This window comes from Helianthus annuus, chromosome 10, assembly GCF_002127325.2.
Source record: "Helianthus annuus cultivar XRQ/B chromosome 10, HanXRQr2.0-SUNRISE, whole genome shotgun sequence".
Lineage (NCBI taxonomy): Eukaryota > Viridiplantae > Streptophyta > Magnoliopsida > Asterales > Asteraceae > Helianthus > Helianthus annuus.
In genome coordinates this window covers 4,339,044-4,364,941 of record NC_035442.2, presented here as the reverse complement: position 1 = coordinate 4,364,941, position 25,898 = coordinate 4,339,044, and the positions used below count along the sequence as shown (strand labels likewise).

Sequence of the window (25,898 nt, the reverse complement as noted above, 5' to 3'; positions counted from 1 at the left end):
ATACTTACTTATATGCAATTGTAATCATATTTTGTCTCAAAATGTCGTATTATAATTGATTAATTTAACTAGTTCAATAGATGGATTTCTAACCAAATATATATAATAATTGGATTTTTAAACAAAATCGAGGGTATAAGATAAGATCAAAACATAAGAATAATGTAAATTTCTAACCAATATACTTAATAATTGGATTTTTAAACAAAATCGAGGGTATAAGGAGTGATTACATATTCTGTGCGTGATGAAAAGTTCCACGCGTGGAACTTGGTGACATTCCCACCGCCACCAAAAAAAATCAACGAGTGATGGAAGGTTGGCGTGATAAAATCAACGAGTGATGGGCTTGTGAGTGATAAATGGATGTGAGGGGTGTGAGGGTTTATTGTTGGGTGTTGTGAGTGATGACTGTTGCCACTAAAAAGGTTATGAGTGATGGAAAAATGGTCGATGACATGGCGGAACTTGATTGGGTGTTGTGAGTGATGAATGAGTGATGACCACCCCCACCCTCCTAAGATCAAAACATGAGAATAATATAAATTCTCAGACAATAATACCAATTATTCTTACATGCTATTCTTAAGATTTTTTTTTTGGATCTAATAATAACTTCATTAAATGTTAATGGACATGGTAAGATGACTCTGGAGGTGTATGATTCAAATCTTATAAAATACAAATAGAATTGATCATTAAGATCACCTGTAGTGGGCATCATCTCCGGCGTGATCCGGCAACAAAACCCCGCAGGCGTGTTTTAAATCACGCTTGGAACATATTTGTTTGGCCAATAGCATTTAAACTTCCTTTTTTTAGTCCAGTATGTTTTTTTGTTGGTTTTTTTTATTTTTATTTAATTCTTTACACCCTTTAACATAATGCCCACATCCCCATTACATTTATTTTAGAAAAACGCCCAATAATGCCTCTTGCTGACTGTACTGCTACATGGCGGAAAACGGCCAAAGTTGGGGGAATTGTTCACCTTACCATTATGCATGTTCTAACAGAAGTAAATTAGGATTAGACCTTAGTAGTTGTCTAAAGAGATTCTTGCATATTTCAATCATTTCTATCATTATCCTCATAAATTAAAAAAATAATACAAGCATAGCTTATAATTTTTTTCATTTTTTACTTAACTTAAAAAATTTAGTTTCACTTGTGATTTCTATCTTCATCAAGATAATCGACGGGTCCCTCAATTAGAAATCCTTGATTTGTATGACTAAATAATACAATTTTTGTTATAAACAGTAAAATATTTACAATTTTGTATAACAATGAAAGGCTATATCTACATCACATTATTGATTTTCATTCCATTAAACATTGAATTATATCATCTTGGTGAATAATAGAAATTAAAGAAGCATTAATGAATAATGAATACCAACTAAGATCTATATAAATTATAATTTTTTTTACTTGAAATGTTTATAACTTTATATTAAAATTTTTCATATATGAATTTATAATGTGTTTTTAATTAATTTGCATACATATCAAATATGTCATATACAAAATAAAATGCAGAAAAAACTAAGACAATAGAGGGTTAATTCCATTACAAATTTATATATCAAGCAAAGAAGACAAAAGTGAAAAGTGTTCAAAAACATTCTTTTCCCCTTTGCACTATGAGTTCATTACAAGAAAGATATACACAATTAATACAAACCTTTAATATATTCTAAAAACCCAAATACATAATTTAGGTTTAGGGTTTAACATTCACTATAATAATTAATCTATAACAAGTTTTTTTTTTTTATATAAAACAGCTCAACAACGCTAGAGCTTGTCGCGTGCTAACTATATTATTTATCTTAAACATACGTATTACATAACTAAAAAAAACATATATTTCATGTAGCATGTGCAACAACACCGTTAGATTTCTCGTTCCTGGTCTCCACGCCTACCAAGTCGTTTATTTGTGAAATTCCATTTATACCCTTCAATAATTGGGGCTTCTTTAACCAATACTCATTAAACCTCTGCCTAGAATACTCTATGTAATCAAAATCAATATTCGTAACATAACCCTGCTCAAAAGATCGAAAAAGCACGAAATCAGAACCGATATTTAGACATAAAATAAAAAAATTAAATATAAATAAAAATAGTTAAATTAGACATAAAAATAATATAAATATAAATAAAAATAGTTAAAAAAAAATATCAAATATTTACCGAAATTATTCCCCATAATCCCCAAAAAAGATGGTTTGCAAGAGTGTATTTTTCAATATCATCAATAAGCTGATCCACTTCACCATCACATGGTTGGTTTCCTGTAAATATCAATAAACAAAAGATTATTATTATTATTAAAAAGACAAATTCACCCTTTATGATATTATTATTTTATTCAACGTATACAAATTCGATGTGCGGGAATAGTGATTTTTACCTATTGGGTGAAATGGGTGGTGGTGGCCATCTATTGGCTCACATGGGCGGCAAATAGAATAGTGTCAGGCAGCGGCCTGGCACTCTTCTATTTGCCCAACAAATTTACGATTTTATTCTGCTTTAAATTTACGATTTGCCATGAGTTCAAAATTATGATTTTACCCCCACTTAAAAATAAATTTACGCTTTTGCTCCCAGCTAAAAATTCCAAATTTGCCATCGGTTCAAATTTAGGATTTTGCCCCGTTTAAATTTACAGTTTTGCCATTAGGTTCTTTTTCTCACAGCCAAGTTACGATTTTGCCCTCAAATTAAATTTACATTTTCTCCATCGTTTTTGTTTGTTTTCCTGGTTAAATTACGATTTTGCCCCCAGGGAAAATTACAGTCATGCCGGCAGCTGCATGCGACTTCCTCATTGGTCCATTTAATTTACGATTTTATCCCTGAATGAAAAATATGATTTCGCCCTCAGTTCAAATACGTTTTTCCGATCATTTTAGTTTTTTTTAGCAAAACTATAAAAGTTTTTTTTAATTGGTTGACTCCGTTTATTTTTTTTCGGTGTCAAGGAGCTACCTAACACTTGCTCATTAGTACTGAAAAATTACAGTTTTGCCCTGAGCCGAAAATTACGGTCTTATCATCGTTTTAGTTTTTTTCCTACCAAAATTATCATAGTGTTTTTTTTAATTGATTGAGAATTATTCGGCCATCGCCCCGCAATGCGGGCGGGGCAACTACTAGTTATTTACAATCATTTACAGTCAACTCCAAAAAAGTTGACTTTTTGGTTAGTTACAGATAAGGAGGTTAGACTTATACATATCATGTAAAGATTGTGTCCATTTTGTCATGGCAGAAACAATAAACTGTTTTTAAAAAATTGAAACTTGACTTGTTCAAATTCAAAAGCTTCTTTGTAAAGTAAAGTGGTTGTTGACTTATTGCTTTGACCAAATCAGATGTGGGATACTAAATGAAAGTTCTTTAGGAAGACCCATAAATATATATCATGAAAATAAATTGTTTCACTTTTTCCGAATGTTTTCAGAACCGGACCGGATGTCGAATCCTTACTGGTCCACTGGTCGGACTGGATGTAAGAACCGGATGATATCCTAAATAATATAAAAATAAAAAAGGTAAAATGATTTTTTTTAATCAAAATCCGGTTCGACCCATTAAAATCCCGGTCCCGGTTCGACCGGCCAGTTCGGGTCTGAAAACATTGCTTTTTCCTTCTTGTCTGATATAAAACGCGCGTAAAACAATAAAAAAACCTTGCTTCTAACCTGCAGAGCTGAAATATGACTGCACAAATCTCCGTCGATCCTCCAAATCTGCGTTTTTTTATAATAAAAAAAATAAGGGTGCGTAAGCGATTAATTTAGTAAATTTTCTGTCCTAAATCAAGACATACTGAAATTATGAAAAAAATATATTTTCTTTTTGTATAAAATAAAGAGTAAATTACGATTTTGGCCCCTGTGATTATATCACTTTTACCCTTTTAGCCCAAAAAAGAATCTTTTAACATCTGAGCCCCCAACGTCTTTTTTTCTAACCCTTTTGGCCCCTAACACTAACCTCATCCATTTACTTTTAGGGGCAAAAAGGGTTAGAAAAAAAGACGTTGGGGGCTTAGATGTTAAAAGATTACTTTTTGGGCTAAAAAGGTAAAAGTGATATAACCACAGGGGCCAAAATCGTATTTGTTAAGTTTTTGTAAGACATGGGAACAATAATAACAAAAAAAAAATAAAGATAAAAAAAATGTTACCTGGGTACATGTTGTAATCCAAAACATGAGGTGTATCAGTGTGATAATTTGCAGCCCATTCACAAAAATGATTTGCAATATCATAAGCCACAGGGTTGTAGCTAGCATACTCATAATCCTGTTAAAAAAAAAAAAAAAAAAAAAAAAAAAAAAAAAAAAAAAAAAAACGCTTATAATGGATTTAATAATGCTAGAATAAATAACATTTTCATAATCTTGGGTCCTGTTTGGTTCACAAGTGGTAAGATATAACTCACAATTAGTGTGACGCTTTTTGTTTTATCGTCGATCATAATATTTCCGTATTGTAAATCATTGTGGCAAAAAGCAACATCTTGGTGGCGTTGTGACAACTCGTTTTCCAGTATATCGATTTCATTTTCTAAGATATCGAGTTGAAACTCTTTCGCGTGTTCTTGAGAGCACAAGCTTCTAGCCTTAATCAACCACTTTCTGAAAACAAAACCAACCCATAAGTCCCGAAAAGAACACAATACAATCAAATTTTGTGATTTATTACATATATATGTATGAGTGAATTTCAAGAATTGTCCTTTATCTTTATACCAATTTTCAGGCACTGTCCTTTATGTTCAAAATTGACGAGTTTTGTCCTTTATGTTTTCATATCATACACGTTTTGTCCTTTATGGCTAACCCAGTTAGTTTTTTCAGTTAAATTTGGTCATATGCTTTGCACATGAGGGCATTTTTGTCATTCAAAGGTAAGTTCAACGACAGATTTACAGCTCAAAGGTTCTGCAACCTTTTAATTGACAAAAATGCCCTCATGTGCAAAGCATATGACCAAATTTAACTGAAAAAACTAACTGGGTTAGGCCTAAAGGACAAAACGTGTATGATATGAAAACATAAAGGACAAAACTCGTCAATTTTGAACATAAAGGACAACGCCTGAAAATCGGTATAAAGATAAAGGACAATCCTTGAAATTCACTCTATATGTATGTATGTATGTATGTATGTATGTATGTATGTATGTATGTATGTACCTCATTCTTGACCAAAGAAGAACATTTTTCGAGCCGGGCATATTAAGGTTATGAAATTCCCTCATTTTGGCTGCAATAAGCGTAGAAATCTCAGGATCGCGAAGATCAGAAGCTGATAGTGTCTGAAACCATCAAAAATAATTAAAAAAAATTCAGATTTCATGTTTTACTATTTCATTTTTTAGTATATAACTATGTATATGTATCTGTTTTTTTTTTTTTATAATTGAGTGTTGTTATTTATAGATTTACATGTACAGCAACTTCTAAAAAGTAAGATAAACAGAATCGGTTTAACTATAACAAAACCTATGCAGTTAATGCGGTAAAATATCGGATATTGGTCAAGGACTGATATTTGAGATATAGGTTATCTCGGTGAGATCTTGGTTTTAAAAAGCGAGAGGCGCACAAAAGCGACATGGTCTAAAATTGAGGCGCGAAGCGCAAAGCGCAAAAGCGGTGGGCTTTTCGTACCCGAGGCGCAAGATGTTTATATAATTTTTTTTATATATCCCATACATATCCCATAGGTTTTTAGCTTCCTTTAACCAAAATATAGCTATAAATAAGGCTTTTATACCATTTTACTTATACGTACAAGTCAAAGAACCCAAGGTCATTTTTCTGCAGTAAAACGCCTCAGATACATGAGGCGCGCGCCTCAGGCCAAAAAGGCCCCAAAAAACCCTAAAATTTGCGCTTTTTGGGCGCTTCTTGTAATTACACAAGGCGCTGAGCGAAAAAACCCCAGAGGCTGCACCTTAGTGCGCCTCGCGCCTAGGCACGCCTCAGGCGCGCTTTTTAAAACCCAGGTTGAGATATTAGTAATTTTAATATCATGCAGAATTTATATATATAGCAATTTAACACTAATAATTCAGTGATATATCGGTCAAATATCGGTGACATATCGATCAATATCGCCGATAATATCAATACCGATATTTGACATTGATATTTTACATGGAGACCGATAACCGATATATCACAGATATTAACTGCATAGAACCAAAAGTAAAACTTAAAGGCACAATGTCATGTAAAATTAATTTGTACCTTAGCATGAATAAACTCCTCAACTCGGCCTTCAGGAAACTGCGCAAGAAGGCGTGGGCCATACTTATGGGTCGAGATCGATTCAAAGGTCCGGATTTCCTCTTCACGGTCAAAGAAAACATCCGACCCTTCACCATAAATTCGAACCAAAACCGTTCGTTCATCGTTGCCAGTGGTGTTTTTCGGCCAAGTGATTCGATAAACCACATTAGTCATAGCACCACTTAAATGAACAACTTTTAATTTATTCGTGTCAAAAACATCGCCCCAGTTGGAAGCAAGCGATAGCAGTAGTTTCACTAGTTCTTCGGGTTGCGTGCCTTCGATGAATCCATTGATCTTCACAGCCATGAATGCAATTCAGAGAGATTATTAGCTGCAAAACTTATGTTAATTAGACCATAATCATCATAAGTATTATGTTTAGTTATAGGGGTGTAAACGAGCCGGGCCGAGCCAGAGCCCGACTGGGCTCGAGCTCCGCTCGTCATGTTTTTATGAAGCTCGAGCTCGAGCCCAGCTCGGTTCGAGCCTCGAGCCTACTTATTTGAGCTTGAGCTCGGCTCGAGCTATTTTGAGAACAACCTCAAACGAGCTAAAAGCTCGGCTCGTCAATGTTATCAGCATTATTATTATATTATATATAAAAAAATTAAAATTTTGTTTGGGTTCATTTAGGCTCGCGAGCCAGCCTAAACGAGCTTTTTATTCCAGGCTCGAGCTCAGGCTAGATAACTAAATGAGCTCTATTTCAGGCTCGAGCTTAGTCTCGTTAAAGCTTTTAACCGAGTAGCTATCGAGCCTCTGGGCTTGTGTACACCCATATGTTTAAACGAGACAAGCTACTCTAGATTGGTTCACTAAAAGCTCGAACTGAGCCAAGGTTAAGCGAGCTGAGCCTATAAATAAGCTTGTTTAGTAAGTGAACTGAAGTTTCACTGGCTCGAGCTGACTCATGAGCCAAAACAAACTCATTGTTTATATAATACATATAATAATTATGAAAAATAAAAAAATAAATGAGCTCTAACTTTAGAAATAGAGCCCGAAACAAGCCGAGCTTGAGCCTAATCGAGCTCACGCTGACCTCATTTACACCCTTTAATTCATAATTCAAGAAATTCTTGTAGATTTCACTCATAATCGCAAAATTCCAATCAACTGAACAAAATTTTCAAAAACAGTTGTGTTTGGAAGCAAAATTAATTTAAAAACGCATAAAACCAATAGATCCAACAGCAATAATTAATACCCAGATCACCATCTATAATCATAATCCTCAAAAAAAAAAAAAAAAAAAAAAAAACCCAATTCGCTTAAATATCTAAAAAAAACAAGAATTGAATAAAAGAAACTAACCAGCGATGATAATATCCAGAATCCGCAATCGAAAACCCAGAATACACGAACGAAGTGAAGCTGATATGTGATCAAATGGAGGGCAGAACAAGGCGTATATATAGATAAAAAAAATAACAGATTGAATAAACGACTTTTGGGTTTCAACAATAATTTCTTTTATTTTTTTAATTTTTAATTATTGTTGTTGTTGTGATAATGACCCAATTGACCAAGAATCTGCTGCTTTATTTTCTGTAAAAAATTAAAGAATTTTGAGAGATGGAGGATGAAAGATTCTGATTTTGAGGGGTTTTGATTTTGATTTTGATTTTGTTTTTGTGATTTTGTTTTTATAAATTGTTTAGTGGGGTGGGGAGTCGAAATTTTGGGAAGCGTAAACGCGCACAGAAGTGTATGGGCCAATTGAAAGGGGACACGTGGCGTTGACAGTTTTAACGGATTAACGTGTGAAATGTGTGTAACGAAACCGGAGTAACGGAACTGCTTGTGTTATGATTTTTTTTCAATGAATATTGAAGATACTATTTTAGGCCGTGGGTATGGTGGGGCGGGAGTTTGGGCTTGGGTTGGGGCATTGGTTGATATGTGGAACCGGATGGCAGATATGGGAAACCCACTACAACACACGGTATGGTGGACGAGGGTTTGGGGGCGTGGGTTTGGTGGGCTTGTGGGCTGACCCGCTGGGCAGACCCAATAACACAAATTTATTTTTTTAATAATTTTAAATAAAAAAATTACAAAAAAAGAAGATTACAAAAAAAAAAATTCCTAACTTTTATATTTGTTTTTTATCTCTTCTCTCAACGCCAAGACTATTTCTAACTCGTCACCATGTAGGTGATCAATCGGCTGGGATAGAATTTTCAAATCATCCCGTCTTTGTTTCAGGGCATCTCTAGCGGCATCTCTAGTTTCTTTGCTCCTACGTATTTCGGTCCTTTGTTGTTGGAATACGTTGAATGTATCCAACTTGGATGAAATGTCATCCAACTGGTCGCTGTATATTCCCCTACGCGAGCCAGAACTCCCAGCTGAAGGCGACGCCGTTTGTTTTTTAGCACGCCTTCTTGAGGCATTTCTTCCATGCTCAGGCCGGTTTGGGCTTGGCGAATCATCCAAAAGGTCCTCAAACTCTTGATCTCGTGCATCAGATTGGGCTTGGGATGAGGCCCTTGACCTTTTGGAAGACGAGTTAGTTTCGCTACCAATGGGGACAGTCGACCACTTTGGATGAAATTTACAAATCTCCCAACAATGCATGAAATGAAGCGGAAGTCGGCCTTCATATTTGATTTGTATGCGACCAGTGCATTTGTCAAAATGTCGGCTTCGGTGTCACCACTTTTAGGGTTTTGCTTTGCTTTATTTAAACACCCACTAAATTTTGTAAGTTGGGTGCTTATTTCGGTCCACTTTGAGGATAAGCTATCGTTTTCACGATAAGTCTCCCTACCCATTTCTTCATGGAATTTCCTACTAACCCATTCCCACAAGGCGGTTCGATGTTGCGAATTTCCTATTTTAATAAAAAAATATTAATATATTACAAACTCATATAAAAAATTATATTACAAACTCATAAAAAATATTAATATAAACTAAGGTTAAGAATACCTAAAGTTGAATGTTGAGATTGTTCACACCAAGCCCTTGCCAATGCAACTTCTTCAGCATAGACCCATTTTTGTTGTTTTCGTTTGGCGGTTTCAACTACTTTATCCTCCTCGGTTTTTTTCTTATGACTTCTTTTTTTGATGGGTTTCGATGCGGAAGGACCCTCTTTGGGTGGTTGAGTTTCGGGAACGGACTCGTTTAGTGAAAGGTCGATGGAGGTTGGTGAAAGGTCGATGGGCGATTGTGAAAACGGGGTAGGTATTGAATCTTTGGTTTGTGGGAAGTTAGTATATAAACGATTCCCGATATACGATGCATAACTTGCTAATTCGGGCGTAGGAGAGTGTATGAAAAACGGACGAGCTATTGGACGAGTGGGTGGTGGGCTAGGATTATTTTCTTGGAATCCATACGGGTTGCTCGGGTCAAAAGGACGGTTGTAAGGATACATTTTTTCGTTTTGTAGAAGGAGAATTGAAGATGTATAGAAGATGTGGTTGAATGTGGTAAAAATGGAAGTAAAATGTGAGTTTTTTATAGTGAAAAAATGGAAGATTTTTTTTTTTAAATATAGTCGTTGGCCAACGGCTAGCCCAACGGCTCTTTTCTTTGGGCCATTCACAAACCGCCATGTCACCTTGCTCCCCCGTCCTAAGTCCGGCTTGAAACCCAAGCCCCAAGGGGCCACGTCAAAACTCCCGCCCACCCGGGGTGGTGACTTGGGCGTTTTGCCCCAACCCACGCCTAAACTCCCGTCCCATAACCCACGGCCTTAGTATATGATAAAAAAATGTTATTTTTGACATTACAAGTCAAAACGGGAGATCTAATTGATTAAAAGGAGTTCAATAATCATGGGCCGTGATGAGGGTGTGCAGGGAGAACTATCATACAGGGCCTGTAATTTCGAAGAGCACGTATTTTTTATTAAAATCCGATATATGTATATGTGTGTGTGTTAATTTTTTTAAATAATATATACCTATACCAATTTCAATATAGGCTCATTTACAAATCATTTTTATAGTTTAGAAGTTAGCCTATTGACGTTAGGTTTAGTAAGCCCAATATTTATTTGATAAAAAAACATTATGGAATGACAGATTTTTTCAAGCTCGAACATAAATTTGAAGCATAACCATTAGGCTAGTGGATATGAGGGTCATGGTGAGACTCATGGAATGCCACAAAGGGACATGGTGGTCCCTCGCCCCCTCATGGCATTCCATGGGTCTCACCATGACCTCCATAATGCATTGGAAGCATGGATATGTCAATGCTCACCGTTGTCCACCTTTCCCAAAGTTGAGGCATTTGATAGGTTGGTGTGACGGAGTGATGTGCCGATAACGTGGAGGGTGGTGATGGTGATTATGATCATCACCACACTTATAGCCTTATGGGAACTGTGGATGTCATCAAAGAAAATTTTTATCTTTAGATTAGAAGTAAATCTAAATTCAATTGTATTAATTGAGAGGGTTGCCGAGTTGGTGTGATTTCAATATCTGAAATGTAGTTTTGTAATTTTGTTTGTTTTGGGTTTTTAGTCGTTTGCTGACCTGTTTCTATATTTATATAAAAGTTTTTGTCGTTTAAAAAAAAACTAGTCAAAATCGAACGAACTAATTTGATCAAACTCGAGTTTAAATAGACTCATGCTTAACTCTTCTCGGCTTGTTTAAAGTGGACGTATTGTAATCATATATATCAAGTAAACTTTTCTGATTTTCTTATATTATTATTAATTATATATAATAGAGTTTCGTATGTTTAATAAATGTTGTACTGTGTTTGTAGGTAAACACTCATTTTCAATAGAAAATAGACAATAATAACATGCATTGAAATAATTGCATCTGTAATTTGCGATTATCAATGACGACAAATATGGTTTCCACGTGCAATTTTTTTTTTTTCTTTATAAATGTGGCTTCATTTCACATATATCTAAAAAAATATCTATATATTGATCTAGCGTACTCTTTTAAAACGAGTTAGGGTTGTTTGCTAACCTTGTACTAGTAAGAGGTCTGATTAGGTTACAGATTTTGAATCAATAAGTATTAAACCAGTAAGAGTATACTAATTTGGTAGTAGAGGGAGTGGTGGTGGATCGAGAAGGTGGTGTATGAGTGGTCGGATAAGAGTTATGAATACATGTAAAGGATAAAGAGATAAAATTTGCATTCAACATCATTTAAAAGAGCTATAGAGCATTAGAATATAGTACCGCAACAAATAAAGGTTTAATTTAATTTTTGTTGTCTAAAACTTTTGGAGTTTTACAAATTTTGTAAATTTAACATAAAAATAATTCATTAGATAAATAAATATAAAAGTATGTCAAATCAAATAAAGTACTCTATTTTATATGTAAACAATCATTTCCTAAATGAAAAACACAATAGCAACATCCATCTTTTAATTCCTCATCATCATTTGGTCTAGTGTTACTGGTTAGTCACTTAGTTTCTCACCTTTAGATCCTAAGTAGTGGTGAAGTTTGAAAATTTCCACCGGGTGGGTCGAAAGTCACCGGACCTAAGGTTTTTTTTTTCTATCGCTATGTTTCGAGGTGATATGTCCAGGTCGGTCGTCGGTGATTCAATTCGGGTCGGGTCAAACATTAATATAAGTTAACAATCACCCGAAATTTTATTATTCCCCATAGCATAATCTAATAACAAGTTAACAAATCACCCCAAATTTAAAGTTAATAGAAACAAGTTTAGGGCAAAAATTCTGCCCCAGTTTCACCCCCAAATTTCAACAAAAATCACATATATTGCAGCCCTAAATTAAACATAAAGATTAAAAACACATACCTTATGAAGATATAAGAAGAATCTGTCGAAATCCGTCGAAGATTGAAGCTCATGTCGAAGTCGAACAAGCAGCGCAGCAGCCACTAGCACCAGCAGGCAGCAACGTCCAGCGATTCTTTTTTCTTTTCCTTCTGTTCTCGCTTCTCCAGCGTCTGGCCTGGTCGAGTGGTCGTATCCAACAAGCACAACAATTTTAGGTTTTCTTTTTAAATAATAGGGTGGACTAGGCTTTGTATAATTGTATTAATTAGGGAATTGAGCTCTCTAATTAATTGGGTTATAAATAATACATTCTTCCAAACACATTTACAGATACAATATTTGGGCCCAAATATAATTGTTTGGGCTATATAATATTCGGGGGGTTCGAAAACAAATATACCTTAAAAAAATTAAAAAATCGGGGGGTCGAAAACGTACATACATAACACTACTAAGCGAAAAGTTCGCCCCCCGGCCCTTTCATAGTTGCGCCCTTGATCCCAAGTTCAACTCCTACTAACATCACTTTGAATGATATTGGTGGTGTCAATGAAGTTTAGAACTATGTCTCTTTGAAGGTCGCCAGTTCGAAACCGAGCCGAACCGAGTTTTACCGCAGTGGGCCTTCCCCGGAATTGGTGACTCGGGCATGCATCCAACTCTAACCGTGAAGAAAATGCGTTTGCTCAAATAAAGACATGCCATGATGTTTATTGATGATTTAATTGGTCGTTAAAAAAACATGCTATCTTTTAATGGCATTTCTATTTAGAATTATGGGAAAAGATCAAATAGGAAGTTAATTTTCGCTAGGACGGATAGGAAGCCATAGGATTATGACATGTGGCAAATTTTAAAATAAAGAGAAAGGGTATTTTAGTCGATCCAACTCCTTCTTCTTCCTTTTTCAAAACCCAGTAAATTCAAAAACCCGCCATTTTCAAAACCCACCATCTTCAACTTTTTCTTCACTTTCTATCTCAATAATCACTACATTATAGTGCGATTTTCATCATCAATCAATGATTCAGAACCCGATCAACGTGTTCTTCAGTTTTTTTTTTTTGAAGAAAACCCAGTTTAATTTCATAAAAAAATCTCGTTTTTTCTAGTGATTTTGGAGATAATCACTCGATTCGAGCGTTGATAAGTGTTTCTATCATTCAAATTTCGTCAATTGATGAAGAAATCGGCTTCGATCCATGTAAGAAATTCTTTAATTTCATTTTCATGATCTGGGTTTTTGATTTAGTCATTGCGTTTTACGATCTTTGCGGGGGTCCGGGGGCGGCAGCCCCCGGTAGCGGGGTTCCAGGGGCGGCAGCCCCTGGCGGGGTCCAAGGGGCAGAGCCCCTGGCTGGGTTGAGCTGTACTAAAAACGCATCAGAAAAATTAATTTTCCAGAAATTGGCTCATTTCGAAGACAGTAATTCGTAGACAATTCAGACAGTTCACAGTGACTGACAGTTTTATGTGTCCATTGCGTTTTAGAAATAAGAGAGTTTTATGTGGTTTCTGGCTATTGCGTTTTAGAAAAAAAACACATTTTTAAGTGTTTTTAGTCATTGCGTTTTAGGTAAAACACATTTTTTAGGTGTTTTCAGTCCATTGCGTTTTAGAATGAGTCATTTTTAAGTGTTTTCTGGCCATTGCGTTTTACATATAAGACATTTCTTTGTGTTTTTGGTGCATTGCGTTTTAGGTAAAACATTTTTTATGTGTTTTCAGTACATTGCGTTTTAGAAAATAGACATTTTAAGTGTATTCTGGCCATTGCGTTTTACAAATAAGTCATTTCTTTGTGTTTTTGGTGCATTGCGTTTTAGGTAAAACACATTTTTATGTGTTTTCTGGCCATTGCGTTTTACAAATAAGTCATTTCTTTGTGTTTTTTGTGCATTGCGTTTTAGAAAAATGTCATTTTTTAGTTTTTTTTTTCATTGCGTTTTACGTAACTGGTGGTTTTTCTATTGCGTTTTACGCAACTGGGTTTAATTTTTTTTTTAAATATAGCAATAGTATACTCGTTTTAAAGATAAAAAACGCTCGTTTTTTTGGTACAATTTTTATAAAAAAATAATGTCGTATGAAAGAGTTATTAACGTTTAAAAAATGGGGGGAATTGGAGGAGAGAGAAACTATTGGCTTGGATTGACTAGAATGCCCTTGAACAAACTCACGCGCCTCTTTTCTTCCTTTCAATTTCTCTAATTTAATCTTAGCCCTTGATTAACTTAATGGATGGTCAAGATCACTTCCTATCCTTTCTAGCCAAATAAACTTTCTATTGTATCTCCACCCTTAGAATTATTAGCAAGGGCAAATAAGATATATATTGTTTTTCTTCTTTCCACGTGTTATCTTTTATTATTCTTTATTATTTTGTGGTTTCATTTCTCATTTAATTTAGAGTTAATTACACCATTAGTCCCTGTGGTTTATGAAAAGTAACAAGGTCAGGTACTAATAGTTTAAAATAACGTTCTAAGGTTCTAACTTTTCAATTTGTAACAATCTGAGGTATTAACACTAACTTTTGTTAACTTTTCTGTTAAGTTTGAATAAAATTACTAAAATACCCTTTTAACAACAATAAGGGCCATTTATATAATTATAAATTCTCTTTATCTGTAATACAGGGATCATTTGTATAATTAAATTTATCCCAAACTTTGATTTTTTCTTTTCTTTTATTTTGTTCTGACAAATAGGTGTCGAAACAATTTCGATTTTGGTTTCAATTTTTCCTTGCAACAAAATCCCAGCGATAACCATCCCCTTTCATTTTCGATCTTACTTTCATAAATGTTGTGGCAAAGTTCTCTGAAACCCATTTCCTTTTTTGAGATCAAAGTCAACCAAAGCCACAACTTCTTTATCATCAGAAATAAAATTACTTAAAGTACAACTTTAGGTGAGGAGCAATTGTATCCATCATATACATATTCAACCTGTTTTCATCTTCATCTTTCAATAATTTCTTAAATCCTTTCAAATCAACTCTTGTAAACAAACTAAAGAACACATAAACAACAATAAACTATTATATCCCAATTTAAAGTCGGTAGTTCATTTATATGGAGCAACAATCCTTATCTCTTAGTTTATAATTATCTCTTAGTTTATAATCAAAATCAAAGCCTTAAATCCCATGGTGCCCCAACACCCTTCAAATTAGATGAATATTTCACTCACGATCACAATCAACTCCGACCGTTCAAACCCTTTTCAGTATTAGTCTCCGGTAAACTTACAAATCAAACCTTTTACTCGACACCTACAATATCAAACCTTCTTCTTCAACGATTCAATTGACAGATCAAGTGCATAGCTCGTTGCCGACCAATTCACATAAACATGGGTGGGTGAGAATAGAATCTGGTGAAGAACAAAATAAAAGAAAAGGAAAAGTCAAACTTTGAGATAAATTTAATTATAATGATCCCTGTATTAAGATAAAGATAATTACATAAAAGGCACTTATAGTTGTTAAAAGGGTATTTTAGTAATTTCATTCAAACTTAACAGAAATGTTAACAAAAGTTAGTGTTAATACCCCAGGTTGTTACAAATTGAAAAGTTAAAACCTTAGAACGTTATTTTAAACTATTAGTACCTGACCTTGTTATTTTCCATAAACCACAGGGACTAATGGTGTAATTAACTCTTTAATTTAAAATTAACTATTTTTAATCTAGGCACTCTTTTAAAACGAGTTACATGACTGTTATTTTTAAATATTACCCATTTTTTAAATGCTATTACCTATTACCTATAACTACAAACAAGATGAGAGGAATATTGAATAGTGTCATGGAGCTATATTTTTTATATTTTTCTTTTAAACCTTCAACTTCGCTCATATAGGTGTTTAGCCCCTCTTTTTTGAGGAAAAAAAATTATTTTTGTTGATTAACTTTGTTTATATGCATGTTTAAACTACATGGAGGCTAATAGTGTCAGGCAGACCTGGCGCTTCACCATTAGTCTAGCCAAATTACGGTTTTGCCTCATTTAAATTTACAGTTTTGCTATTGTTTTTTTTTTGTCTCCTAGCCAAATTACGATTTTGCAATTGTGGTGATGGGGGCTATGGTCGTTGAGTGGTGGTCCGGTGGTAATGGTTGGTGGGGGCTAGGTGGTGGAGGGTTAGGGATTTTTTGAAATCGAAAAGGGGGTTTAGTTTACTAAACGTTTTTTGTCGAATTGGGGATTCGAAGGTTGACGAAGTGGATGTGATCAAGATCTCTGCTACGGAATATGGTCCATCTTTTCAAAACGGGATCATTTTTGGTGTGTAAGATAGATCAGATATCGTTTTTTCATTGAATATTGATATTATTATAAATGTTAGAAGTGTTGATGATTGTTTGAATGGGTAGATGTATACATACTTTTTAACCAACAAAAGTTGATGCATACACACCAATTTTGGGGAATAGTATTTATAAATAGTATTTAACCTATTGGTGTGGTGAAAGGAAGCCTTAAAATTGGTAGTAGAGATCTTGAAGGGAAGCCTAAAAGAAGAATAAATTAACGTATTGATAAGGTATAACTAATTCTAGCCTAGGTGCTATCTTTTCCTAAAGATGGTAGTAGCTTCGTGAGTCATTTATAATGATGGATAGGATTCCAACTCAGAGTGTGCTTCGAAAGAGGAATATTTGTGTGGGAGATGGTTTATGTCTTCTTTGTGGCGACGCGGAAGAGACCTCGGACCATTTATTTTCGGCTTGTCGCGTGGCGTGTGGCGTGTGGAGTTTGGATTGGCATATCGACTTGGTGTAAGATCTCGCCTTTCTTTGTGTTCTCAACTAATGGCATCATTCAGTTAGTTAATTATTTGGGTGGTTCGGATACTATGAAAGAGGCGCTATATGGTGTTCTTATCTTAGCTTGTTGGCGAATTTGGAAAGCTAGGAATGAGAAGGCTTTCTCAGGTACTAATATGGAAGTGGTTCAAATTGTTTCGGATGTAAACTCTTTGGGTTTTCTTTGGTATAGGAGTAGAAGTAGGAAAGGTAACGTAGATTGAAAGGATTGGTGTAAATTTTCTTTTCCTGTGATGTAACTTTTGTTTTGACGGGTCATCTCTAGCTTGGAGATGTCCGTCTTGTTTGTTGGTTGAATGAAGATTGCCTTTAAAAAAAAAAATAATAACGTTGGTGTAGTTATTATAAAACGTCATATGTGGTTCATATTTCTACACGCACCATGCTTGTTGCCTTAAGAAATAACAAATAAAGCTTGTGTAATAATAACTTGATTTAGTAGTAAAACTAGATATATATGTAATACCATATACGGTGGTAATTAAATTTAGTGGCCCAAAACATAATATAGAAATAATAAAAAGAGTAAATTGTTAAAATCATCTATATTTGGGCATGTTTGTCATTTTCATTAAAAACAACTTTTTTTGTACAATATAGTTCTTCACTTTTGGGATTTTTTGTCATTTTCATCCAAACATATGGTCCAAATGAGCCTCCCCATGACCGCATTAAAGTCCGCCATTACACTCAGTGGCGGACCCAGGATTTTATTTCAATGGGGTCCATTTTCGGGTTGGTCCTCGTTCGGGTCGAGTTAAAGTGAGGTTTGAACTAGATTTTTAAAAAAAATAAGAAAAATGGGCTTATCAAGGATTGAACCCATTACCTCTTGGTAGAAAAGAAGGAGATTTACCACTACACTAGCTTTCTTTTTATTTCTATGGTGTCCACCTAATTGTATTTATGGGGTCCATATACAATTTAATATATCGAATCTACTATTTTTTCTTAAAGATTGGGGTCCGGGGACCCCGGTGACACCGATGTGGGTCCGCCTCTGATTACACTAACGAGATCCCCTTTGGCGCCCCCCTCTGGCGCCCACGGGGTGGAGGTGGGGAGCGATCAGGGCGTTAGGCTGGGTGATGTGGTATAAAGCCCCTAAGAGCTTATCACGCCACGTATGAGACACGTAAGCGAGGGGCGTTATTGTTAACTTGCACGGTGTGGAATAAAGCATTTTAAAGCCCCCATTTACTATATAAAAAAGAAAAAAAATAAAAAAAAGAAGTTTGGTTGGTTGTGGCTCACCCTCTTCTCTTTCACGCCCACTAACCCACTAGCGAAGGCATGCCATAGCGCCCTCTTTGGCTATGGCGGGATGGAGGAGGGTTGCCAAAATGGGTGAGGTGGCAGGGGGCGCGAAACCACACCGTCTAGCCAGCCTTATTGGTTGTTGTGGAGGTGGGGCGCCAATCCATACCACCCAACCTTATAATTTTCGAAAATAAATAATGAGATACTATTTTAATATAGAAAATAAAAAAATGAATATTAAAAGATTTGATCACGATCTAGCATAGAGTTTTATAATATTTGAGCGTCCACCTGAGTGGAACGATTATAAAAGTTTTGAAAGTTGAAGGGACTATACCATAAGTACCTTTCTTCTTTTTCTTCCTTCCGCTCTTTTCCTGAGTTAACTTTAACGTGCGAAAAGAAAAGAAAATAAAAGTGAGAAAGGAAAACACGAGAAAGAAAAAAAAATTGTAAGATTAAATATATTATGTTTAATATTTAATCTATAGCCATCTTAATCATTTACATTATAGAGATCAAAATATATTAGAACCTATTATTAATTAGTTGGTAATTGTTGATGGACCATATTACCCTTAGTAACTAATTAGGTTTCCTCCTGGGTGCTTATATAAGGAGAGTTATGTGGAGGTTTAAGGGTTACTCAGTTTCACAATTCACACCCCATAAGCCATAACATCATCACGAAACCTCCTCTCCTAAACAGATACCCTTTTCGGTTTCTAAGTCACCATCATCAGTCAGCATCCTAAGGAGGAACCGAATCAAGATGACAGGCATGTCGAACTCTCTCACAGGATTCTCCTCTGCACTATCTGCTGTCACAGGTATGATTTATTTGTTTTCCTTCATGCACAAACAGAACTGAACCAACATGTGGTATCAGAGCATATGTTGATTAGTCAGTTCTGTTTTCGTATCCATAATTCTGGGATTGAAACTTGGAAAACGGAATTTTTTTGAAACCGTATGAACTTGACAGCCGGTTTCGAGTCATAAGAATCGACTCGAAATCATGATTTTCGATGAAAGGATTAATTGTTTGTTCACCGAATTAACTGGATCATGTTTTAGCCGAAATCTGTTTAGTAAAATTATTAAAAAATTCAGGTTTTGGGTTCCAGAATTTTATTTTTTATGATTAGGGTTCATCATGTTCATGTGAAAATTCGAATATTCTGTTATGTTTTGGAATATGATTTGGATTATTAAGTGTTTTTCCTGATTTTGATCTAATTTTGTCCTCTAAATTTTTACAAAAACTGTTAAAAGATAAGCAGATTAGAATTTTCGAAATCTGTTAACAAAATTAGATCAGCTTAAACAGGAAAGGATATCTCTTAATCCCTTAGATTTCGAATTTTCGGTTATGATATCACAATTACAGCTGTTAACGAGGTTGCTACTCGCAACCATGAGGTTGCTACTCGCAACCACGAGGTTGCTACTCGAGACCACGAGGTTGCTACTCGCAACCATAACGTCATTAGTCGAGACCATGAGGTTGCTACTCGCAACCATAACGTCATGACTCGCAACCATGAGGTTGCTACTCGCAACCATAACGTCATTAGTCGCAATCATGAGGTTGCTACTCGCAACCAGAATGTCATCACTCGCAACCATGAGGTTGCGACTCGCAACCATAACGTGATTAGTCGAAACCACAGTTGCGACTCGCAACCATAACGTGACTAGTCGAAACCATAGTTGCGACTCGCAACCATAACGTGACTAGCCGAAACCGTAGTTGCGACTCGCAACCATAACGTCATTAGTCGAAATCGTGGTTGCGACTCGCAATCTCATTATTTTAAGCTGTTTAAATGTGAACTAACGAAAAATTTTTTTCGGGGCTCCGCCCCGAACCCCGGGCGGGGGCACGCTGTCCCCCGCACACCCCAGCGAACTCACCGCGGAGTTCGATCCGCGCTAACGGGTGGTTTGCTATTAAATAAATGGTTTTGTAATTTACTTAGTTAATTAATCAGAATCAGATAATGTAATGTTTTACAAAACCAGAAATAGCTTAACTTGAATGAGTTTTTGATATATCATTTCTGGCCAAAGCTGACTTGATACATCTACTTATCGTTCAAGTATTACGAAAGCTATGCTAAGTGTGCATCATAAGCATGAATGTCTTAATATCTGGCCAAAGCTGATTTAATTCTTTCATAGATGGCATACTTAGCAAGTGCATAACTAAAGTGATTGTTTCAATTTCTGGCCAAAGCTGATTTGTTACAACCACTTTGCACATATGCTTAAATGATTACACTTCTGGCCAAAGCTGTTTTGTTTTCGTTTAAGTAGAATTTTTTAGTTAAGTCTATTATTTTGATGTTAGTAATAGACATTATCACAGCTTCGTTATGTAAAATGGTCATTATTTTGCCTGCCTTAGTTTAACGTGCCCATAGATCACATTAGAATTTCTTCCTTAGTATCATAACTTGCTCATCTTATTTCCACTATCAGCACCCAACTGCGGGATTCCACCTTTGACTGGTGATAACTTTGCTGCATGGAAGGATGCTCTCATGCTTACTCTCGGATTGCTTGATTTCGATTATGCTCTAAGAGAGAAAAAGCCAGCGGACCTTACCACTCAAAGTACTGCTGCTGAGCAGTTAACTCATGAAAAGTGGACTAGGTGTAACCGCATGTCTCTCATGTTTATGAAGCAATCCATAAGCAATGCAATCAGGGGAGCTATTCCTGATTCTGAAGATGCTAAAACCTACTTGGAGCATGTGGAGGCTCAGTTCAAAGGGACGTCTAAGGCGCACGCTAGTACTCTTATTCTCAAGCTGGTGACAACTAAGTATGATGGGAGGAGCGGCATTCGCGAGCACATCATGATGATGAACGACATGGCCAATAAGCTGAAGGGGCTAGAAATGGAAATCAGTGATGGTTTCCTTGTTCATTTCATCATCACTTCGCTTCCTTCGTCCTTTGAAGCATTCAAGATCAACTACAACACTCAGAAGGAAAAGTGGACGATGAGTGAGCTGGTCGCCATGTGCGTACAGGAGGAGGAGCGTATGAGGATGGATCGCCATACTGATGTTGCCAACTTTACTACCTCCAATCCTAAGAAAAGAAAGCACAATTATCAGAGGAAGGATGCTTCTAAAGTCCATAAGTCTAATCCTAACACTAATGCAAGTGCACCTTCCAGCTCTAAGAACTCCTTAGGCAGTATCCGCTGCAAGTTCTGTAAAAAGACAGGACATATGCAGAAGGAATGCCCTGATTTTAAGGAGTGGCTGGCTAAGAAAGGTAACGATTATTTTATGATACTTGAGTCCTATAATTTAAGTGTTCCTGCTAATTCTTGGTGGTTTGATTCTGGTTCTATGGTTCATGTTACCAATTCTACTCAGGGATTCCTTTCAATCCGGAAGCTGGAAAGAAACCAAAGAACGCTTAAGGTTGGGGATGATCGAGAATTAGAAGTGAAGGCCATTGGAACATTACAATTAGTTATGAAAACTGGTTTATGTATTAAACTTTATGATACCTTATATGTTCCTGAGGTAACTCGGAACCTTGTATCAGGACCAAAGTTAGACATGGACGGTTTTATTGTTTCCCATGGTCATCGCCAACTCTCTATCCATTATGATTCTGTTCTTTATGGTACTGGTGTTCTGGATGGAGGTCTCTATAGATTAGAACTAGATGATGGCTTTTCCAAATCTTTGTTGTCATATAACATTAATGAATCACTCACAAAGATGGAAGAGAAACGAGACTTAGAGACTTCATCCATGTTGTGGCATCAGCGTTTAGGCCACATTTCAAAAGAGCGATTAAATCGTCTCGTAAAGGATGAAGTCTTACCTCCTCTCGATTTCTCTGATTTTGGAACATGTGTCAAATGTCTTAAAGGTAAAATGACATTAGCGAATAAGAAAGGTGCCACTAGGAGTTCTAATTTATTAGAACTCATTCACACTGACATTAGTGGCCCCTACCAAATCGCTGGCATAACAGGACATACTTCATTTATCACTTTTATTGATGATTATTCTCGTTACATGTACTTGTATCTTATTAAGGAGAAATCTGAATCTCTAACAACTTTTAAAGATTATAAGGCTGAAGTTGAAAAGCAATTAGATCGTCAGATTAAAGTTGTGAGGTCAGATAGAGGCGGTGAGTATTATGGAAGACATACTGATGTGGGTCAAGCTCCTGGTCCATTTTATGAGTTTTGTAAGGGCCAGGGGATTGTGAACCAATACACCATGCCTGGTACACCTCAGCAGAACGGTGTCGCTGAAAGAAGAAACCGTACCCTTATGAACATGGTGCGCAGTATGTTAGCCAACACTAACTTACCATTATTCCTCTGGACTGAAGCGTTAAAAGCAGCTGTTCATATACTCAATAGAGTTCCTTCTAAGTCTGTCCCTAAAACTCCTTATGAACTTTGGACAGGAAGGAAACCGAGTCTTAAATATATGAAAGTATGGGGCTGCATTGCTGAAGCAAAACTTTACAATCCTTTCCTAAGGAAACTTGACCCTAAAACAGTTACCTGTTTCTTTATCGGGTACCCTGAGAACTCTAAGGGTTATCGTTTCTATTGTCCTTCCCATGTCACCCGTATTGTTGAAACCAAGCGTGCCGCGTTCCTGGAGAATTTCAAGGTCAGTGGGAGCAGTACCAACCCTTACGAAGAATTGCAAGAAGTACAAGACGCGGGGGGGAGAGACTCGTCGCTTACCATTACTCCGATTACTCCTCTTGTACCCAATGAAATTATTACACCTGAAGCTACTGCACCAACTGAAAATTTACCTCTACAATCAGAACCCATTATACCTCATGACGAAGGCACATCAAACACTCAAAACCAAGACAACGCTGAACCCGATAATCTACTCAGGAGGTCATCCAGGCAAAGAAGGCCTCCTAACTGGGATGATTATGTTACCTACCTGACTGAAATGGATCCCGGAAAGCTCAATGATCCTATCTCTTACAATGAAGCCATTAGCAGTGATCAGTCTTCTGAATGGAATAAAGCAATGATTGATGAGCTTGATTCCATGAAGAAAAATGACGTTTGGGATTTGGTAGAATTACCCAACGGAGTCAAACCCGTAGGATGCAAATGGGTGTTCAAAACAAAACTGGATCCGAATGGTAACGTTGAACGCTACAAAGCGAGATTGGTTGCAAAGGGCTACACTCAGAAAGAGGGAATTGATTATCAAGAGACGTTTTCACCTGTCTCTCGTAAAGATTCATTAAGGATCGTCATGGCCCTAGTAGCTCATTTCGATTTAGAGCTGCATCAGATGGACGTTAAAACCGCTTTCCTTAACGGAGATTTGGACGAAGATGTTTACATGAAGCAACCTGAAGGCTTTGAGCCTGAAGGTCAGGAGCATCTAGTCTGTAAGCTGAAGAAATCCATTTACGGGTTAAAACAAGCATCACGTCAGTGGTACCTCAAGTTTGATGAAGTCATGAAGAAGCAAGGTTTTGTGAAGAATCAAGTGGATCAATGCACCTACCTCAAGATGAGTGGGAGCAACTTTACTATACTTGTCCTTTACGTTGACGACATTCTATTGGCAAGTAATAGTTTAGACATGTTGCATGAGTCGAAGCGGTTACTCTCGCATAACTTCGACATGAAGGATCTCGGAGATGCGTCTTACGTCATTGGCATCGAAATTCACCGAGATAGAAACAAAGGGATCTTAGGATTATCCCAAAGGGCCTACATAGATCGTGTCCTTACACGGTATAACATGCAACAGTGCAAACCCTCCGTCGCTCCAGTAGTTAAGGGAGATGTTTTCGGTTCGTTTCAGTGTCCGACAACAGAGGTTGAGAAGGAGCAAATGAGCCAGATACCTTATGCATCAGTAGTCGGGAGCTTGATGTATGCTCAAGTCTGTACTCGTCCAGATATCGCTTATATTGCTGGAATGCTAGGCCGTTATCAGACTAATCCTGGCCTAGATCACTGGAAAGCAGCTAAGAAGGTACTTCGATATCTGCAAGGGACGAAAGACTATAAGCTGACTTATAGAAGAAGTGATCATTTAGAAGTGGTGGGCTATTCTGATTCTGACTTTGCCAAATGCAAAGATGACAAGAAATCCACTTCGGGCTATATCTTTATGTTAGCAGGCGGCCCTATCTCTTGGAAGAGTCACAAGCAACAGTTGACTACAACTTCCACAATGATGGCAGAGTACATTGCTGTTTATAACGCAACCTGTCATGGAATGTTGATTAGAAACCTGGTCACTGGACTCAAAATTGTTAATTCCATTTCTAGACCATTGAAGCTTTACTGTGATAATTCAGCTGCCGTTAGTTTCTCGAACAGTAACAGTTCGACTGGAGCTGGTTTATATCTCGATACGAAATATCTTTTTGTACGTGAACGTGTTGAGGAAAATAATCTTTGTATCGAGTATATTAGTACTAAGGATATGCTTGCGGATCCGATGACTAAAGGTCTCCCTCCTAAGGTTTATGAAGAACATGTTCGTAATATGGGATTATGTAAAGACCTTATTTGAGCATATTGTACTAGCTTATGTTTTATGTTTAATGAAATTTCCTCAAGTTTGATTTTGTATGTCTATTAGAATATGTTCAACCGGTATAATGGCATATGGACAAATAAAAGTTACAAATCAAACAAAGGGCTTACGTGTATTTTGATCATGATGATTAGGTTTTAAATTAAGGCTATAGTATGATTAATGGGGGTCCTGAGTCGCATAATGATTCAACGGCTGTATTTCTCTGCTATAGTACTTGTTTAAGGCTAAAATGAGTGTTAACTCCTGATCAGGCTTATCTAATACTCATAGTAAATGATTACTCGGCTAAGTGGGAGAATGTAAGATTAAATATATTATGTTTAATATTTAATCTATAGCCATCTTAATCATTTACATTATAGAGATCAAAATATATTAGAACCTATTATTAATTAGTTGGTAATTGTTGATGGACCATATTACCCTTAGTAACTAATTAGGTTTCCTCCTGGGTGCTTATATAAGGAGAGTTATGTGGAGGTTTAAGGGTTACTCAGTTTCACAATTCACACCCCATAAGCCATAACATCATCACGAAACCTCCTCTCCTAAACAGATACCCTTTTCGGTTTCTAAGTCACCATCATCAGTCAGCATCCTAAGGAGGAACCGAATCAAGATGACAGGCATGTCGAACTCTCTCACAGGATTCTCCTCTGCACTATCTGCTGTCACAGGTATGATTTATTTGTTTTCCTTCATGCACAAACAGAACTGAACCAACAAAAATGTCTTTCCCTCTATTTCCTTCCAAATCGGAAGGATAAAAAAACTAAAGAATTTAGCCTAGTTTTCCTTTCATTTCCTTCCTTAAACGAAACTCGGGAACACAACATGTTTTATTTTCCTTTCTTTTACTTTCTTTAAATGAAACTCTGGAACACAATATATTTTTACTTTCTTTTTGTTTCTTTTCTTTTCCTTTCCTCCCATTAGTAAACTCTTGAACACAGTGGAATCAAGACATTTGGGTCAAACAATCAAGATCCTAATCTCTTTCCCCTTCCCTCTCTTGCGCTCGTTGTTTTTTTTTTTTTTTTTTTTTTTTTTCTGGTACAGAGGTATGAATTGTTTATTATTTTGTTTTGCATAATGTAGTTATGATGAACGCATCCTAAAAACCATGCCTTTATTTTGATTGCTAA

At 36.2% G+C, this 25,898-nt stretch overlaps 1 protein-coding gene across 1 annotated transcript; it reads right to left on the bottom strand.

Moving 5' to 3' along the window:
* Positions 1 to 1,564: 1,564 nt before the first annotated feature.
* Positions 1,565 to 8,114, bottom strand: LOC110883832 (probable choline kinase 3). The gene is made up of 8 exons (XM_022131485.2): positions 7,639 to 8,114; positions 6,280 to 6,655; positions 5,221 to 5,342; positions 4,465 to 4,660; positions 4,208 to 4,325; positions 3,720 to 3,767; positions 2,203 to 2,303; positions 1,565 to 2,054 (listed from the first exon to the last, which is right to left on the bottom strand). Exons 2-8 carry the CDS (start codon positions 6,628 to 6,630, stop codon positions 1,875 to 1,877), a joined length of 1,116 nt encoding a protein of 371 aa, XP_021987177.1. The 5' UTR covers positions 6,631 to 6,655; positions 7,639 to 8,114; the 3' UTR covers positions 1,565 to 1,874.
* Between the last annotated feature and the right edge of the window lie 17,784 nt (positions 8,115 to 25,898).